General features: G+C 34.6%; 3 protein-coding genes across 4 annotated transcripts; 2 read left to right on the forward strand and 1 right to left on the reverse strand.

Moving 5' to 3' along the window:
* The first annotated feature begins 4,636 nt into the window (after positions 1-4,636).
* On the forward strand, positions 4,637-7,486 carry LOC140814210 (uncharacterized). The gene has a single exon (XM_073173128.1). The coding sequence runs from the start codon at positions 4,900-4,902 to the stop codon at positions 7,225-7,227; it is 2,328 nt and encodes a 775-aa protein (XP_073029229.1). The 5' UTR covers positions 4,637-4,899; the 3' UTR covers positions 7,228-7,486.
* Positions 7,487-9,788: 2,302 nt separating this feature from the next.
* LOC140813857 (uncharacterized) lies at positions 9,789-10,974 on the forward strand. The gene is made up of 2 exons (XM_073172637.1): positions 9,789-10,097; positions 10,245-10,974. Exons 1-2 carry the CDS (start codon positions 9,927-9,929, stop codon positions 10,812-10,814), a joined length of 741 nt encoding a protein of 246 aa, XP_073028738.1. The 5' UTR covers positions 9,789-9,926; the 3' UTR covers positions 10,815-10,974.
* Positions 10,975-12,103: 1,129 nt separating this feature from the next.
* LOC140813856 (uncharacterized) lies at positions 12,104-14,204 on the reverse strand. Of its 2 annotated transcripts, XR_012114020.1 has the most exons (3): positions 13,452-14,204; positions 12,975-13,345; positions 12,104-12,317 (listed from the first exon to the last, which is right to left on the reverse strand). XR_012114020.1 is itself a non-coding variant. In XM_073172636.1 (2 exons), the coding sequence occupies exons 1-2, from the start codon at positions 14,160-14,162 to the stop codon at positions 13,148-13,150; spliced, it is 909 nt and encodes a 302-aa protein (XP_073028737.1). In that variant the 5' UTR covers positions 14,163-14,204; the 3' UTR covers positions 12,735-13,147. The 2 variants fall into 2 exon arrangements, 1 of the variants encoding a protein (XP_073028737.1); XM_073172636.1 differs by lacking the exon at positions 12,104-12,317 and having other exon boundaries at positions 12,735-13,345.
* Between the last annotated feature and the right edge of the window lie 5,711 nt (positions 14,205-19,915).

Here is a 19,915-nt window from a genome sequence, read left to right on the forward strand (position 1 = left end):
CGATAAAATTATTATTTTTATTATAAATATTGGTAAAATTGAAACATCTCGTTAATAAAAGTCCGTAAAATCGTCACACAAAAAACTCCTTACAAATAACACCTCCGGAAGTCCATTTCCAGTGCACAATCCTTGTGTCGCTGATTTAACTTAACCTTGGCCTTTGGCTCTATTTCAATTACGACACAGCTATCGGCTTCCCGCGCGTGAATAATTCACATTAGCCTGAAGTATGGCCCGACAATCTCTCAACCGGCGCAGAAATTCTGATTTGGCCTCAAGGCTGGATGGCAACTCCAATGGAGGTAAAATAATATTTTATGCTAAGATTTCATCTTCATACGCGAAGTGTATGCCAATAATCATTCATTATACAAGTTATGAAAACAAATCATACAAAAGTTATGTTGATAATTGACAATTTGTTTTAAATAGATTTAAATGTAACTGAATGTATGTAAATATAAGTTTTTTTTTATTTCATACAAAATAATTAGAAAATAAAATTTACGAACAAACTTTTTATTTCATTCTTATTTAATTATTTTTCAATACTTAGTTAATAGAAATACCTTAGTAATAAACAAACAAAAAAAAACAATATTGAACGGTAAAAATGAGAACATATATTTGAAATATAAATACTGTAATATAAGACTTTTGCTCAACCTGCGTACCGTGGGCTTAGGTTTACGTAGGCAGTCCTAGCGCGTAGCACTTAATAAAATAACAAAGCGCGTGGTGGTTTTAATGATTTGGCCGTGCCTATTGGTTTATTTCATCCTACCTATGCGGGAATTGCCCCCATGATAGGATGGATGGTCAAGATTTGTTCATGCATATGTAGGACCCACTTTTTTTTTTTGAAATTGTATGTTTGGCAAAATCTTGGCCATCATCCTCTCACGGAGACAATGCCCACATGGGTAGGATCTCATTAACCGTGCCTATTAGTGGACGCGGTCACGTGCATCGTGGACTCTTCTTGAGATGCATTCAATCTAAATTTTTAATAATTTTTAATGATTTTTTTAAAAGGTGGACTTTTGTGGAGTTGATGGATTTTGATTGACTTTTATAGAATCTAATGGAATGGTAAAACATATTTCAGAGACTTTTATAGACTTTTTTTCAAGATTTTTGTAGATTTTTGTAAACTTTTGTAAACTTTTATAATTGTTATTTATTTTTTTATTAATTTCTTTTAAATAATTATTGGACTTGTATAACCTATTCAATTTTAAATTTTTTATTTATTTATGAAAATGTAAATGAATTTTACTTACTTAAAAGTTAAATAAATTTAATTTGTGAAAAACGACAAATGAACTATCCAATTTATTGAAATCAAAATTTCAATTCTTTATGTCAATTCAACATATTAATGAACAATATTTTTACACATAAATATTGGCAATATAATAAATTCAAGAGTGACCAATCATGCCTTTTAATAGAATAAATTTGTTTAAGAGAGTGAAAAACCTTAGAGATGGCTTGAGATAGAAGAGAGATAGAGTATTTTTCAAAAAAGAAAGTCCATCAAAATCTTTGGTATAGGTGGAAAGATATTTTAGATTTTCTGTAATTGTACATAAAGCTTCAAGGTTTGTACATGAATAATAAAATAAGAATCCTTGAAAATCTATGGATTTTTTTGGATACCTCTTGACTTATGGAAAGTTTTAAAAAGTCAAGTTTGAATACCACATGACTTTTTAAAACTCTACCAAAATCCATGTTGAATACCACTAAACATATATAGAGTCATTAAAAATTTAGATTTAATAACTTTATATTTTAAAATTCCATAAAAATCATTAAAAATTTAGATTGAATACACCTTTCCTAGTCTCCATGCGACGTGATTCAACAAAGCCCCTGGTTTCGGATACTAATATCATAAATGCCATCACACTTCTTCTTAATTGAGATTCCAAGGGGAGTGGACCGTACTAAATATCCATCCCCCTTTATTTCCCATTTATTATGTTTTCAAGCAACATATATGTTATGCTCAGAAAACCAAAAAACAACAAATATTAGGAATTTAAGGTTTTTAAATTATTTTTAAAAATATATATTCTGACTATACTAAACATTTCACACTCCATTTAAATCATTTAATTTTATTAGTTAATATATCATAGTAACAAATCTTTGGTGTGATCTATCTCAAATCACAACGATTAATCGTAAAAATTTATGTGCGTGCACATGATTTTTAACTGTTTATAAAAATTAAACAAGAAAACATTGATGGAAGAGATATTATCAAGCCTATAATTGGAGGGTGACACAGGAAAATTAGCATAATTACATTTCACTCCAAAGTCCAAACAATGAAAAATAAAAAGAAATTTGAAATTAAAATTTGGCAAAAGTAATTGATTTTCCAATTTATTATTATTATCAGCATATGGAACATAGCTCAAGAGTATCATCTTGCAGATCCCAATAGAGAATGGATCAAAGACATAATAACACATAGATAGACTAGTTTGCCAATAATACATTTTATAATATTATATGACGCATCTTATTTAATTATATGGATACACTTCCATAAATTAAAAAAAAATCAAAATTACATTTGTAACACAAAAACAACGCACCTATTTATTTTACTTACATTTGTGAAAATAGGGGGTATATATATATATATATATATATATATATATATATATATATATATATATATATATATATTAGATAGGATGCATTTTTATTTCTACTGGGCTTTTTACATGATGGAAAGTTGGAAACCCAATTCTATTGAATAAACACAACTATTGGCTTCGTTTTCTTAATTGATCAAACTTAGGCTAGGTGAATTGATTATCTCTGTATATTTGAATCATGTATTAAATTCAGTTGTAGTTTTGTGTAAATATGTTTAAAAAGTTTATTTAATAAAAAATCGGTTATTTCGGTCGAAAACCGAAATAACCGAATTTTTATCGGTTCGGTTTCCTCGGTTTTCTTTTCAAAAGTCGGTCGGTTAGATTTTCCCAAAAAAAAATCGGTCGGTTCGGTTTTCGAAAAGGTCGGTTCGGTTCTGACCGATTACACACCCCTATGTGAAAAGATCCTCTCAAAATATAAAAAATTTAAAATATTTTTTTATAATCTCATATAAAGCCAACAACTCAAGCATATGACAAATCAAATTAGACCATCATATCAACACAGTTTGATTAGTTCGATCTGATAACTTAGTTTTAAAAAATGGCCATAAACACGAATTTGATCATTGCAATGTCAGAATTCGTTGAAAATCTTTTTAAACGGTCATATTCTTGTTCAAACGTATACATCACAATTGGAGGCTATATATGTACAAACTAGTGAAAATTAAATACACGTGTTGGAAGATGATTCAAAACATGAGCATCCTACATGAAGAAATTAGCTAGAATAAGAGCAAACTCAAGTGTGAGAATACATATCGTATATATACATACTATAAAAATCATCACACACAATCACTTACACTTATACATGAAAGTTCAGTTTCAAAGTTCAGTTAAATGAATCTTCAGGTAAGGATATTAAAGATAGTGTTTGTAGTCTTGACATAAAATACGATAAATATTATATAGATTGCGAGGTTGCGACCTACAGTTGAGTGTGCTATGAGTGTCAATTAGGCAACTGTGTTGATCTGATAATCTGATATGATCTGGTTTGTTATGAGCTTAAGTTGTTGGCTTGACACGAACTGTTCCAAATGAGTTGTTGTCAAGCTAGTAGAAGTCGACCTGTTGGCTTTGCTTTCTTATAGCTCTTGATTTATCTCTTTTTGAATAAAGTGATAAATGTGAAAGTTGTAGTTATTTTTCTTAGCTTTTCATGAAATCAAAAGTCACTCTATTCTATGTTCATATGAGAAAGATATGTTTGACATCTTATGCTGTTAGCAATCTAGAACTTGTTCTCACTCTGTGCAAAACCAGCAAAGTCGTCATGGTTTATCAGCTTCTTTTGTTCCAATCTAGACTTTGACTTATGAATTCGATTTATAAATTTTTATATTAGATTTGTAATGCTTATTGAATTGTTCCATTTGAATAACAAAACTGAGATATATGACCAAAATACCAAAACTGGTTCATTCAACCTGATTGTTGTTTTTATTTCCATCGGCTCAATTTTGTGACTAATATTTCACTTAGATAACGTTCAAACCAACTGAGATTTTGTGAAAAATAACTTGTGTAAAATTGAGTTTTCTATTAAGTTGTTTTGGCAGCTTGTCATTTACAGATTATAACTTCGTTTCACTTCATCATCGACTATCATCCTTAATGGTAAGTGTATTCCGTTGTTAAGTTTTTAAAAATTAGTATAAAATCGATGTTATTTTTGTAAAATAATAATGTTAGAATAAATTGTTTTATATTATTTGCTAATTGTGTTCGACTTCATTATATTATTATATATAAGATATTTCAGTCGCTGTCAGTTTCGATCGGGAACTGAACTGAACCGAACCGAATGAATAATTTAAATAGTATATATTACACAACTTCTATTTTCTAGAAAGAATATTGAACGACACCGTTACAGCGGAAATACCATAAAATTTGTTAATAGTTTTTTAAAAAGGACAAATTAAATGCGGATAAATAAAAAAATGGCGACCCCAACTCCCTAGCACAAATGATACAACCAAGAACACACACACAGCGTTCTCTCTTCCCTATACTGCAACAGCTTGCGTACACTGCAACCCCCACACTACAAAAATCACAGCTTTTTTCACCATCTCAACAGTGATTATACGACACCCATTACACCAAATTTTTACTCCACCATCGATCAAAACTTTGTTCACCATCCATGGCAAGCAACCAGTAAAAGAGAGCAGTAAAAATCACGGAAATCAAGGAAACAGGGATGGAGTTAGATATACCCCATTATTTCCGCACTTCAAGCATAGGTAGCAGCAGCACAAACACCGCTGCCTCTACGAGCGAGCTCTTCATTTGCTTCGCTTCTCGGCTATCATCATCTTCATCTTCTATGAAACTCTCCAAATCAATACTCAGCCCTGGCCGCGCCACTAGGGACTGTGGTCCTGTTTCCCTTACTTCTTCCCTCAGTCGCCGACTACGCACCAATGGCAGCCTCAAGGGTGGCCAAGCTTCTCCATTCTTTACATTCTATGGCAAGAAAAGAGGCTGCAGCTTTGAAAACCCAGAGCCCTCTTCACCTAAGGTTACCTGCATTGGACAGGTGAGAGTGAAGACCAAGAAAAAAGTTAAGCAAACTCGGAGTTTTTCCAAAAGGCGGGGTGGCGATCTTAGTTTCAGAAAAATTGAACTAGGCGGCGTTGGAGCGTACCAGGGTGAGGATATAACTAGCAGTCAGCAAAGATTTTCGAATCCTAGTGCTCACGCTCAGACGCAGCAGCAGTCTCAGGAATGCTTGACTCACAGGAACCAGAGATGGGTTCATTTGCCAATATCGATTTGCGAAGGTTTTAGGTCGTTCGGTTCCGAATTCAGTTGTTTTTTCCCGTGCAAAGGCTCGTGTTTTTCTACAAGTGAAAGGGAGAAATCAGAGGAGCGTGGACCAGGTGAAAATGAAAATGGATGCGGAGCTGTGTTTACTCGGTGGCTGGTGTCTGTGAATGATGGTGAAGGAGGGAAGAGGAGGGAAATTGAGCTCGTGGTCGGCGGGGGAGATGAGGAAGAGATCTTGGCGGAGAGATATTCGATGAGGAGTTCAAGAAGGCATGTCTTTGAAGATATTGAGGTGAAGAATGATAGGATCGAAGTAAAGGGGCAGAGTTTGGAGGGGGAAGAGGAGGCCGCAAGAGTGAGCATTTGCATACCCCCAAAGAACGCTCTTTTATTGATGAGATGCAGATCCGATCCGATGAAGATGGCTTCTCTTGCCAACAAGTTCAGCTGGGATGCGAAGGCCGCTCATAAAGTTGAATATGAGGATATTAAAGAGGGAAAAAATGATGAACCAGTTGGTAAAGATGTTGATGAATTTGAAGAGGTACAAAATGGTGATACAATTAGTGTAGAAAGTGAAGAACAGGAGAATTTGCGAGGATGTGATGTTAAAGATGAGATTTTTAGGGGAAATAAAGCTGAAACAGGCGAGGAAGAAGATGTTTCAGTGGAGCATATAGATGAACAAGAGACCCTGAATCAAGCAGAAGTGATATCGGAAATAGGAGCCGTCTGTGTCGAGGAAAAAAGTCAAGGACTGCTAATTATTAGCCTCCAAGAAATGGAAGAAAAGCAAGAGCAAGAAAGTGCGGTCACGAAGGAGATGACATTAGAGGAAGAAGAGGAAGAGGAAGAGGTTGAATCAAATATGTCTTCATTTGAAGCTCTTTTAGATCAAGAAAATGCTGAACATTTTGGAGATTATCCAGTTCAACTTGAGGAAGAAGCAGAAGATGCCTCACTTCGCCTTTTAACTTCGTCGAATGGATCAGATGAAGAAGAAAGCGAGGGCAACAAAATGCCAACACTCCACCATGATGCTGCAATGGAGAAAAAAGATGGAGAGGAAACACAAGAATCGAACCCCAGTTTTACAGAGTGCTACGATGTAAATAAGGAGGAAACCCAGCTGAATTGCGAGGAAAAAAGCTCTCGAAAAGATGGAACCGTAGAACAAAAGGAAGCAACTTCACCCACAGTGACAGGAATTGGATCCCCTGAAAATCGAGAATTTCTTGTTGGTAGTCAAGATGCAAAGAAAGGAAAAGAAAGCCATGTGCTACCCGATTGCTTGCTGTTAATGATGTGTGAACCGAAGCTATCAATGGAGGTTTCCAAGGAAACCTGGGTCTGCAGCACTGATTTTCTCAGGTGGCTTCCGGAAAGGCCACTTAAACCGCCGGCAAAACCTGCCAAAGTTGGCAGCGGTGGCGAACAAGGCCCAATTAAGAGTAGGCTCAGCGTTGACTCGAAGCCTAAGCCCAATTCACAAAAGGAGAAACACGAACTCCAGCAGCCGCGGCGTTCATCGTGCTCCCTGCCGCCCGCCACGGCGGCCGCGTCTAGGGCCAACATAATCGAGCAGGAACTTGTAAATGCTGTTGCTTATGAGCCGTTGGCGCTGACTAGATGCAAGTCAGAGCCCATGAGTACTGCAGCTGCCAAGCTCTTACCCGAGTCCCATTTCTGGAAAAACGCAATCAGAAAGCTGGAGCCGCACAGTCGAGCCACGCTCGGCGCTGCTCGGGTCGGGTTTTGAACTGAGCTAGCAACAAATCGCAAAAAGAACCTTTTTAGGCATAGTGCACAGTAGTTTTTCCTTCAGAACAATGTTTTCTTGTCTGTAAATTTTGTTAAATGTTTAGGTTGTTCTATGATAAAAACACGAGGATGCTTGTTTTTTATTACTGTTATGTTTAGACAATATACTCCCCTTCTTCTGCCTTTGAACCAGTAATTGTAATTTCACCTCTGTATTTTTGTGACGCTCTTGTTCAAATTAGTTGCTTTTACTAGTTCCCTGTCGTGTGTAAATTACGTATGGGTTTTAGACTTCGAACATAGCTGTTTAAGTTGACTTGAACTCAATTTCATCTGGAGATGTAACTATTCAAATATAGTTTGCCAGTAGCTTATAGTCTAAAATGGAAAAATCTCCATTTTGAGATTCAATTATCCCTCATCTCAAACATATAATATAGTCATCTGAATTTGAAATGTTATCATATGAATTGAGATGATATGCTGTGTTTACTCTCACAACAGAGGATCCACACCATTGTTTTAAAATTTTCTACTCGCAAACTGGAAGGACAAGCATGCATGCATGCATGTATAAAGTGCGTTCTTGGTTACATTGATTGCATTAAAAAATATCCAGACTAGTGGAAGTCGAAGAAATCAGACAACAGCAAACTGCAAATGTGTCCGTATATGTTGACAGGACAGGCTGTTCTTTTTAAAACTATAACAATTATTGGTGATGATTTTTAATAGCATGGACAGTAACATGTGTTTGAATGTATGAAAAAGTTGTAAAAACATGTGAAGTTCAACGTTGGAAACACACAAACCAATTATTCAATTGGTATTTCAAATTTTTAATTTTTCAAAAAGAGATATATACAGTCAAATCAGCATCATCGTGGGGGTGGCTGAGAAATGTTAGATGGAGCCCCGGTTTGCCAACTATAACGGACAAAGCTGGTACCCGGAGCAGGCCTGTGTGTTGTGAAAAGTAAAGTCCTGGTCAGGCCCAATAGTTTCTTAACGGGCTTTTCATGGACCAACCCATGTATCACATATCAGTTCAGGCCGTTCCATTTCCAGCACTAGAATGGGCCTAACGACTGCCCAACGGCAACTCCTAAAATTTGATTACATATAGGGTCGTACCATTTTGGGCATTTTACGGATAAATAAATATGCTCGACACCGATTAAAGATTACACACATCTCTGTCCTAATGTTTTCGATTCACAAATATTCAGCAATAAAGTTAAAGAAAAGTCTTATATAGAATAATATCCATATAAAAGATTATCAAGAAAATTATATTTTTATTGCATGTTTGTCATTTTTTGTCGATCAATTAACAAGTGATTTTGATACATTAACTTATCCGACGTATGTCACTTCGATGAAAAAGTTAAAAAAATCTTATATAAGATAATATTCGTGTAAAAAATTATCAATAAAATTACATTTTTATTGCATGTTTGTCATTGTTTGTTTGTCAATCAATGATCTTGGTAAATTAACTTACACTTTTTTTAAAATTCTAATATTTTTTCTTCGTCGTCAATTTTCACTGTCATGTCATAATTTTTTAATGACAACACATCATTATTTTTCGATGTATTTAATACTTCGATGAAAAAAACCTGAACTTTGAGGAGAAAAAGTTCAACTTAGAAGGGGATGTGAAAAGATTTGTACAAGTCTGTCTAATAATAATCTTGACCTCCTTAAGTGTATTTAAAATATACTACAAGAGGTCATTTTTTTTTAAAAAAAAATTGTTGATCAGGATTAGATAAAAAATTACCCCTAACAAATTCATCTTTTGGATGATAATAAATGATGTATTTAAAAAATTAGTATTTTGATCTTGTAAGTTGGTTTGTTTTGAATTTTAATCATGTAACTTATCAAAATTTTATTTGGGATCTTTTTTGCATTCAAGCCACTAATACATTGAATATTTTTTATTTGATGTTTAGTTCTTTTAAATGACTCATATCATGTAAATAAAGCTCATGTTACATACAATAATATTCATTTAAGTAAAAATAAAGAGAAAAAATAAATTAGCACGGCACACAACACTTAAAAAATGGTAGAAAATCCTTTTCATTTTGATTATGTATATTTTAATATATTTATGTTTTATTATCGTCATATGAACTACACATGAAAACATCCATGTCAAATAAACAAAAAATTCGTTAGATTTAGTGACTTCGGACAAAAAAAAAAGATATAATATTAAAAACAAACTTTGACAAATCACACGATTAAAATCCAAAACATATCAACTTATATCAACTTATATGACCAAAGTCGTATTTTTTTCTTACAAGCAAAACATGATAAGCATAGAGATGCTGGACTTACTAGATATTTGAGGTCAATCATTAAAATTTAGTAGTTTTAACATATATCTGTTTCAAAATTTTGAATATGAAAATTATCTTTAATTCAATTTGATGGGCAATTAATTCCAAATGGAAAACGTGTTTCTTACTTTGCCCCTCTAAAAACAACAAATGACCAGTGGGGCAAGAGGAATTATTAATCCTCTTCTGTTCACACGATTATATGGTGTACGAATGCACACTCTTTTTAAAAAGCACGTTCAAGGAAATACAACAAAGATGATTGATAGTTAGTCAAAGGTAGCTGATTTCGCAGAATTTGGCTGCTCCATCGGAAAATTTTGCAGGAGTTGAAGGAATAATGGAGGGTTGGAAGGAGGATTACCTGGATATTGTCTTAGTTCCGCTTGGGATTCTCCTCATGATTGCTTATCATCTCTCCCTTCTCTACAGATACCTGAAATGTCCTCACACCACAGACATTGGATACGAGAATCATACTAAGAGAGCTTGGGTTGAAAGAATGTACCTGGTGAGAAAAATCAAAAACCCTTTATTTATTCTCCATAAATGACTTGTTGGTTTTGACTGAGATTCCTTGTAATTTTAAAGGGCTTTTTTTTTTTTTTTTTTTTACTTTTAATGTGGATTGATGATGTCGATTTTTTCTTTTGATTAGGCGGAAGCGAAGGACAGAGGGACTGCAATATCAGTGATCAGCAGTAACATAACAGCAGCTACAGCACTTTCGTCAGTCTGTCTATTACTCAGTTCCCTAATTGGAACATGGATCGGGAGCTCTGCCACGAAAAACATAAGCATCTTCACAAATATATTGGTATACGGAAGTACAAGTTCGTCCACGGTGTTCATCAAGTTCGTATCTCTACTTTCTTGTTTCTTGGTGGCCTTCGCCTGTTTTGTTCAAACAGCAAAGTACTTTGTTCATGCGAATTTCCTCATCAGCATGCCGAATAACGACATTCCGGTGACTTGCGTGGTAAAAGAGGTGATAAAGGGGAGCAACTATTGGTTGGCTGGGATAAGATCACTGTTTTTAGCCACCAATTTGCTGGTATGGATCTTCGGTCCCATACCGATGTTTTGCTGCTCGGTGATTATGGTGGTGGTGTTGGTTATTATTGATCGGAATACGACACCTCTGCATCCGTATGCTCCTGTTGGAGAAAGCCATGATTTGTCCAACAAGATTGATAATGGAAAAAACGCCGTCGCTAATGCATCTTAGCTGCATCACATAACACATGATGGAAGCAGTAGCAGAAGCATCGCATGAGTTCTTATCGTTGTGGATTGTTTCGAAATTGTTTTTGGGACCAAGGTTCAAAAAAAGTATATCAAAGTTTTAGATTCCACTTTAATTTTGAATATAATTTAAGATTTACTCCTGACTATGTTCTTAGGCAATTCATATATAATTTTTCTATACTTGTTTAGAAAAAAGGAATAAGTGCAATTACTTAATCAATCTCTGAGGAAAAAAATAATAATTAAATATCAAAAGAAAAAGTAAAAGTTTTAGGACCAAACAAATCACTCTTGGACAATGAAACACCACGTTTAGCCTACCAAACGCGGCTCACAGATATATTATATAAGGTGGAAGCGATCAAATTTGATCAGCAAATTCACCAACGAGAGAGGACAAGCAGTAGCCGTAATTGGCGCAAGCGTATCTGCAGCAACTTCCTTGGCTTCAATCTCACTTGCTTTAAGCTCTGTATTACGAACATGGTTCGGAAGCTCTAGCCGCAACGATCTCGTAACCAATCAAATATACGGAAACACGAACCCGACTATCATTTACGTCAAATATGCAGCTCTACTTTCTTGCTTGATTTTGGCCTTTGCCTGTTTTTTTTCAGACAGTGAGGAGTTTTATACATGCGAATTTTCTTATATCCATACCAAACTGTCAGGTTCATGTTGCAGCTGTGGAGACTGCTGTCACAGAAGCAAGTGATTTCTGGGTTGTTGGTTTGAGATCACTCAATTTTGCTACCAATTTGCTGCTCTGGACTTTCGGTCCAATCCCGATGTTTCTATGCTCTGTTGTCATGGAGTTAGAAAAACACAGAAATTTCATTCTCTCCTCATTTTCCGTCCAATCCCTATGTGATATTTTTTTTTTATGGGATTTGTATCTGAATTATTTATTTATATGTGAGCTTTTCTTTGGACTTGTTCATCTCTTCTTCTAATTTTTTGGGCTTGATAAAAATTTTGACTTTTTCTTTTTCTTTTAACTCTCCCCCGCAAGATTAAGATTAACAGGGGATGATTTTCCACTCTGAGCGCAAACGATGAAAGGTAAAAGCTGATAAAGGCTTGGTAAACACATGTGTGGTCTAATTTGTTTGGATCCATAATTTTGAACCCCGAGTCCCGACGGTTGTTTCATGTAAACAACTTCAGTAAGATTATCATTTAGAAAATCATTGTTAACATCAACTTGCTTAACATGTCATTCCTGCGATATGGCTACTTGTTAGAACAATCTGAATGGTAGCAGGTTTAATGACGAGACTAAATGTTTGTGAGTAGCCTTTTGCATTTACACCTAGACTATCTTGTTGTAACTATCAAAACAAGAAATATTGTTCTGTTTATCAAATCCTTTGGGTTTGTTCCTCTCTTCTTCTATTTCTTTGGGTCTCTCTCTTTTAATTCATGGTGGTGATGCTACACTTTCTTGATACAAATTCAGCTCCGATGCCACAGTATAACACACCTGCCATAAATGAGTACTTTGAGAAGTTTGATAGAGAAATGAGTGAAGAAGTAGCTATGAATCACGATCACAGCTATCAAACGGGCCAATCCATGATGGAGCGGGCTGGCCCCTCATTCCATAGGACTAGCCATCTCAACCCGACTCAAGATCGTGTTAGGGGGTCGTCTAACAAAATTAAAAATAAATAACATAAATAAATAATAATTATAAATAATTACAATTTTCATTTTATTTCATAAATAAATATTTATATTAAAATATCACTAAAATTTCTAATTATTAATTTGACATGAAAAAATTTCAAAGAATTCACTTAAATTCTGTCGTGAGACCGATCTGACATATCTAACACAAATTGAAGCGTCAAGATAGATCGGAGATGGTCGAAATGGGATGTCAGCCGGTTCGATGATGTAAGAAATCACACAAATCTGTAATCCCTTATGTCAGAAGTATAATGCAGAATATGACATATAACTGTACAAGTTCACAAAAGAATGCATATACGTAGACAAGAAAGATGGATCTTTTTTGTGAGAATGATCTTTATTTTCAAACATCGAATGCTAATTTAGAACCAAATCAATTCTACATATATCCAAGACAATCAATCGCTTATTTTGTGAATCAATTCCACTAACATTCCTGGTGCACATTAGATGCCACAGCTCTGGCCCAGAACTTGATCTGTTCTTTCATGGCTTCTGTTGATTTGTTTCCACCCCATTTGGGAACCGGCGGAACAGAACTATGCGTCCCCCTTGCCTCAGAAAGATAAAGCGGGTGTTTCTCTGGCAAGCCTGGAATTATGCTAATTTTGTGATGATTCAATGTGTCTTTTTTCTTAATATCATAGCCAAAATCTTGCATTTTTTGGATCCCATAATACTAGCACTATTCTGTTTCCTGAGCAGCTTCATTATTGGTTGAGTTCTAATCTCCTCTAAGCTCTCCATTTTTATGATCTCTCTCTCCGGTTTCTTTCTTGGTTGATGCCTTTTTATGCCAGAACTTGGTGACACGCCCTGCGAAATTGTAGCAACAAGGTAAATTTTGAAGACCTTAGTGTTTGATTAAAGAAAGACTACACAATAAGCGATCATTATTAATTTCTTTAAAAATGAAACATACCTTTACATGTGTCATAGTGTCCGAATTTTTCATAGAAGCTTGCCTGATCAGTTTCCCCATAGAAAATTCAACCTCTTCGTCCTGAAACTCGTCGGTTCTCAAACTCGTGGGCAGAGATGGGGCGCGACTTAGATTCGTCGACAAAATTCTCCTGCTGGATTTGCTTCTTCCAGGATCTGTACCCCATTTTGCGGCAGAGCTTTCATTGATTCTTTCTTTCATGGAAGCTGGCAGAGATGGAGCCTTTACCAGATTAAACTCAAGGGATTCACCGTTCCCAGATAGTTTCTTGATCGATTCATAGGTTTCCTCGTACGACTTTTCACCAAAGATCTCTTTACTGCAATGGTTTGACGAAGTGCAAGGTTCAGAAAAACTTCGAAACATCCTAGAGTTATTACAGTGAAGCAAGTTTCCAAAGAACCACAATTCATCCAACAGCTCCTCGGGCTCTATCTTCTCATCAGAATCTTTGATGGGCTCTGGATTTTCATGAACTTTAAGATCCATACCTTTTGATGAAGATAAATAGAGGTGCGTTTCTTGAAATTTCTCAACCTTTTTGGGTATGGTTTTGTTGTGTCTATCTATTTCCACATAAATTGACAAAAAGAAATATATGGTTATCTTCGAAAAGCTGTCAAATTGGCTGCTGATTGGGAAGAAACCATGTGGGATTTGGATGTCATGTGGTTCATCATTGATACACATTTATTAATTGTATTTTTTTATAAGAGGACATTAGACTATGAGGTGTTCTAATAATTGAACTTGTAGGCAAAGGGTGGAGTAATTGTGTGGACAACCATCGCCGTTTCTTGCCTTCTTGACCGAAATAACGTTGTTTGTTTTCATCAATAAATTAATATAACTTCTGCCCAATTTGTTCAAAAGAATCAAAATACATCTAGTTGGTTTCGACTCTTTCCTACCAACTTGATTTTGAGAGTAATTCAACTTGATTTCGAAGAACTTGGACGGGCGTTCTTTCTGTATGTGTTTCTTTACCCTAAGTCGATAATGATATACTATAAATAGTGTTTCTCTTTGTTCTCACGTATGACGTAAAAAAAGTAAAGGAATTTAACTGAGAATATAATTTTGTAGACAGATAGTAGCAATATACATTTAAAATTAGCATCGAGTTACATTACGGCAAAATATTTGTGAGACGGTCTCACGGAGACATACTTTTTTGGTCATCTATGAAAAAATATTGTTTTTTTATGATAAGTGTATTATTTTTTAGGCAAAAACTTGTGTGAGACGGTCTCACGGATCGTATTCGTGAGACGGATCTCTTATTTGGGTTGTCCATGAAAAAGTATTATTTTTTATGCTAAGAGTATCATTTTTTATTGTGAATATGAGTAGAGTTGACATATCTCACAGATTAAAATCCGTGAGACGGTCTCACATGAGACCTACTCTACTTTTTATTGTGAATATTGGTAGGGTCGACCCGTCTCACAGATAAAGATTCACGAGATCATCTCACAAAAGATCTACTGGATACTCTTACATTACTCGTGTTGGTTAACAGGAGAGACATTTAATCACTATTACACTTTTAGATTCACCATTTTTTTTTTTAATTTGATGGTTTTTGATATTATAACCTTAAAATTTTCTTATACGTAAATAAAATATTTTAGACAGATATTCTTCAAGATACTCCAAACATCCCAAAACCATACAATTTATATCTCCTTACTGTTACAAGCTTTAAAGTATAAATAAAAGGAATGATAGGGTTGGAAATTTTGCATGTGAAAACATCATGCCAGCTCATCCCACGTGCAATTCCACTGTTTATGGCTGTAAATGCTAGTTCCGCTACTAAATATCTGACACGTTGTCTCCTGGTAGAAAGAAGGTATATCTCGAGTTATTTAAATTGGTGAATCTTTCATCAATTATTAAAAGTTTTATTTATCTTATTAATACGTCTATTATAGATGAATTTGTTGGATATGATTTGTTCAGTATGACTTATCTTATTAACATAGTTTCTTGAATAATATATCAACTTAGAAATTTACTTAGTGCACACCAAAATATATAGACTATGGGTTCCATAGTTATAACATTGTCCAGAAATTAAGGATGTAAACGATCCAAACCAAACTAAACAGTATCAGGCTTGAGCTTGGTTTGTTTAAAATTGTTTGATATAACATTGTCCAGAAATTAAGGATGTAAACGATCCAAACCAAACTAAACAGTATCAGGCTTGAGCTTGGTTTGTTTAAAATTGTTTGAGGCTCGAGCTCGAGCTCGAGCTCGATGCCAGGCTCGAGCTCAGCTCGTTAAAAGCTCGTTTAGCATGTTAATCCAGCCAAGCTTGAGCTTGATTCATTAATAGCTCGTTTAACATGTTTAACAAGTTTGGCTTGAGCTCGTCTCGTTTTCGAGCTCGATAAGCATAGAATTGAGCTCGAGTTTGAGTTTGAGTTTGAATCGAGCTTGTTAAAAATTAATCAGACATAAAAATGTAAATTCATTCATAAATAACCAAAACGACACAAATAAGAGCAAAAAAACATAAATAAGTATATTATTGAACATTCCAAATCATGTTTGCGACCCACCTAAACGAGTCGAGCTCGAGCTTGAGTACGAGCCACCTAAACGAGCCGAGCTCGAGCTCGTAAGCCTATTATCAAACATGTTTGCGAGCTCACGAGCCGAATATCCTTAGGGTTGAGCTTGGTTTGATTAAATTTTCAAGCTCAAAATCGAGCTTGGACTTGGTTTGATATGATTAAAAACAAACTCAAACGAACTTTTTATCGAGCCGAGCTTCGAATAGTTCGCAAACCGTTTGGTTCATTTACATCCCTACCAAAAATGGAACCAAACATACAAGTCCATACAAGTCAGTTGCTATTGCTATGACAATGCTCTAATTTGAATCCGAAAAATGTAACAACAAATGCGCAAGTAGCATCGAACTATCCTCTAAACATCTCAAGATATGCTTAAAATAAATAGTATAATACAAATTTCTTCAGTCAATGTGGTTTACATGTGCGAACTGACTTCAAACATCTCGGGATTTGAGTTGAAACTAACCTGAAGGGATTGGGGTGGCAAGTTTCCAAGGATTTGATAATGTTGCTATGGGCCTTACTTATACAGCTGAAAACTAGACAACACAACTGAAGGCCCACATTTACCATTTAATTGGGCCACCTTTTAGCCCAAAATGTCCTCTGCTGAAGGTTCGACCCACATCAATATTCGCAATATTTTGCCAACGACCCATTTAAGAGTTGGAAGTATGAACCCACGAATGACGATCAAGACAGAATAGAAGCATGGGTTAATAATAATAATAATTATTATTAATTTTTAAGACATTGTTTGGTACATTGGATAAAAGTGGGATTGATAAATAATCTATTTTATCCCATGTTTGGTACCTTTTTAAAAATTCCATGATCCTTTGATAAATAAATTTTGAGAAGGATAAAACATCTTTTGTAAGAGGTGTGATAATTTTAATGTAATGATAAAATACATTACAAATGACTTAACTACCCCAATTTAAATGTATTTAAGTTAATGTTAAATATTTATTAAATACATACACAAATATATAGATACATATGTATACACACATGTATATATATATGTGTGTGTGTGTGTGTATAAATAAATAAATATATATATATATATATTTATATTATATAGCGTAATTTAAGAATTGAGATATGCAATTACAAGATTTTGATAACAATAAAATATAAATTTTTGTGATAGTGTTAATTTTGTCATTACAATTCAATATATAAATTTAATCACTCTTGTTAAAATCATACCAAACATTCAACATATTATCTTATCATTTTATTTATCCTTGATTTATCATTATACTATATATCCCTTACTTATCATATCATATGTACCAAACTGTACCTAAGGACATGTTTACCGCATAAACCTTGTATTAATGTAATAAATTATAAAGAGTAGGTGTCTCGTGAGGCGGTCTCGCAAATCTTTTTCTGTGAGACGGGTCAACCCTACCGATATTCACAATAAAAAATAATACTCTAGTTTGGTACATGGGATAAGGGAGTGATTGATATATAAAATTCTTTCATATCACATGTTTGATACATTTTTAAAAAACTCATGATAATATCATGGACCCCTGATAAATAATTTTTAGAAGGATAAAATATCCCTTCTATTAGGTGTGATAATTTTTATTTAAGGATAAAATACACTACAAATGACTTAATTACCCTCAATTTATAAATGATTTTATAAATCTGTGCTAGTAGGTAGAAATTAAAATCAAATAAATATTTTTATTTATTTTATATATTATATAATATGATAGTTATATAAAAGAATTCGAGATAATTATATAAATAATTTTTATAAATCTTAATAAAATTATTAGTATCACCCGATCAACATTAAAAATTGATATTTGACTTAGACTCACAAAATCAAGGGCTCAATTATCATATTATATAATATATAAAATTAGGTAAAAATAAATAAATCATGCAAGCACTATCGGCGTATGAACAAATAAAAAATATGAACTCAAACAACAATTTTGAAATTATAACATTTATTATGATAAAGTTAATTTTATCATTATAATCTAATATATAAATTTAATCACTCTTATTAAAATCATACGTGTGTATGGTGGGTGTAACTATCTGGTTAAGGAAAAAAAATTGGTGGGTGTATATTATTTTTTGTATGGGCACGTCCATCCGACTACCTGTGCACCATCACTCTTTTTAACACAGGTGTATGGCCATGTCCATCCATTTTCTAACACAGGTGAACCTGCGGTAATGCTATAAAGAGCTGTCATTTGACGCATATCACAAACCTTCGATTGAGAAAGTAGTTGTCTTGGAACTGTAATTGGTTTAAAATGTTTTGGTCTTATTAATCATGGATCCTGAAAAAATTTAACATTCATACCTCTAGCAATTCTCCACCGGAGTCCTTTTCTAAATAATTCTCTTCCTCACATCACACTCCTCCAAACAAAGGATGGGTTATGCCCAATCATTGCTCGGAATTGGTTACATAAGATGGTAAAACGAAAAATACTCATTGTATAGGAAGGACCTGCAGAGAATATTTTTACATTTCCAGCTTTGTAATATCTGTTATAAGAATTTCTCCTCTGTGTTGATACAAATTCACCAACGAATTCACAGTGCACGAAAGAATGAAGAAATTAGATTGACTTTTTATTCAGAAAGTATTCGTGAAGAAGATGTGTTTTTCAGATGGTCCACTTGCTTATACACAAGTCATCAAAAAAAAAAAGTAACTTGAGCCTAACTAAAACACCTAACACTAGTTAGTTACAATCAGATAGTTAGGTTCAGTCATTGACTCTTGACCACTTCACTTCAAATGCTAAAATATAAAACTTGAGAAATTCTCCAGGGCTCTCGGTTCTTCCTTCTTGCCAAGATTCTGAAGTTGTTTTGTTGAAATGAAAGTTTATCATATAAGTGCATGTTAAAAGGCAAGTGGCTCAATCTCCACTCAGCACGTCTCGCGCATATGACACTTCAACTGCTCGCGCATATGCGCACTCTCTCTTCGCGCATATGCGCGAGACCTACTGTCTCGGAACTTCTTCTCTTCACATACTCACGCATATGCACACACCCTCTTCTCGCGCATATGCACGAGGTCTTCTGCAATGCTCGCGCATATGCGCACCTCTTCTCGCACATATGCGCAAGGTGTTCTATCCTAGCACATATCACATGCCTTGGTCTTGTCTTTCTCGGTTTATTTCCTTCGTAATCACATCAATTCATAAATCAATAATCTCGGATTAACAAAATAAGTGGGTTGCCCGGGATTCGAATCCGGAACTCTTCCACACCCTCACCATAATATCATTAATTAAACCTGTAAAAGCTGGAAGCTCCAAATACACTTCGTCACCATTTTGTGGAAAATCGTTAGATATGAATATATTAGACATCTGTGACTCGATTAGTGAAACAGTACCTCTCCTCCCTAAAAACATATTCTTTTTTACCGACGCACAAAATCGTTGATCGAGATAGCAATGGTCAGGTTCTTTTCACCGAATTAAGGACGATGTCTCCCTGAAAGTTTTTCATCTCACCTAATAGAGCTTGTAGATGTCGAGGAAGGAGTTTGGCAAGCAATACACCACGGATAGACCAGGTGGATTGTTGAATCGGACGTAATCACTGCCCTTCATTCCATTCGAACACTTTCTCTCTTCTCCATGGATGATCCAATTGATGATTATATCCCTCGTCTCTGCTCAAGTGCATATGAAGCTACTTTGAAGCATTGTCGAAGATCCGCAAAACTAAGTGGCTCATGAATTGACTACTCGAAGTTTGCATGCCAATTGGTGTTTTTTAATGTGGTCCCTAGACTCATATGTAGCGTTGTAACAAATGATTTGGTGAATTACATTGTTT

The sequence above is a fragment of the Primulina eburnea genome, chromosome 15 (genome assembly GCF_022965805.1).
Source record: "Primulina eburnea isolate SZY01 chromosome 15, ASM2296580v1, whole genome shotgun sequence".
NCBI lineage: Eukaryota > Viridiplantae > Streptophyta > Magnoliopsida > Lamiales > Gesneriaceae > Primulina > Primulina eburnea.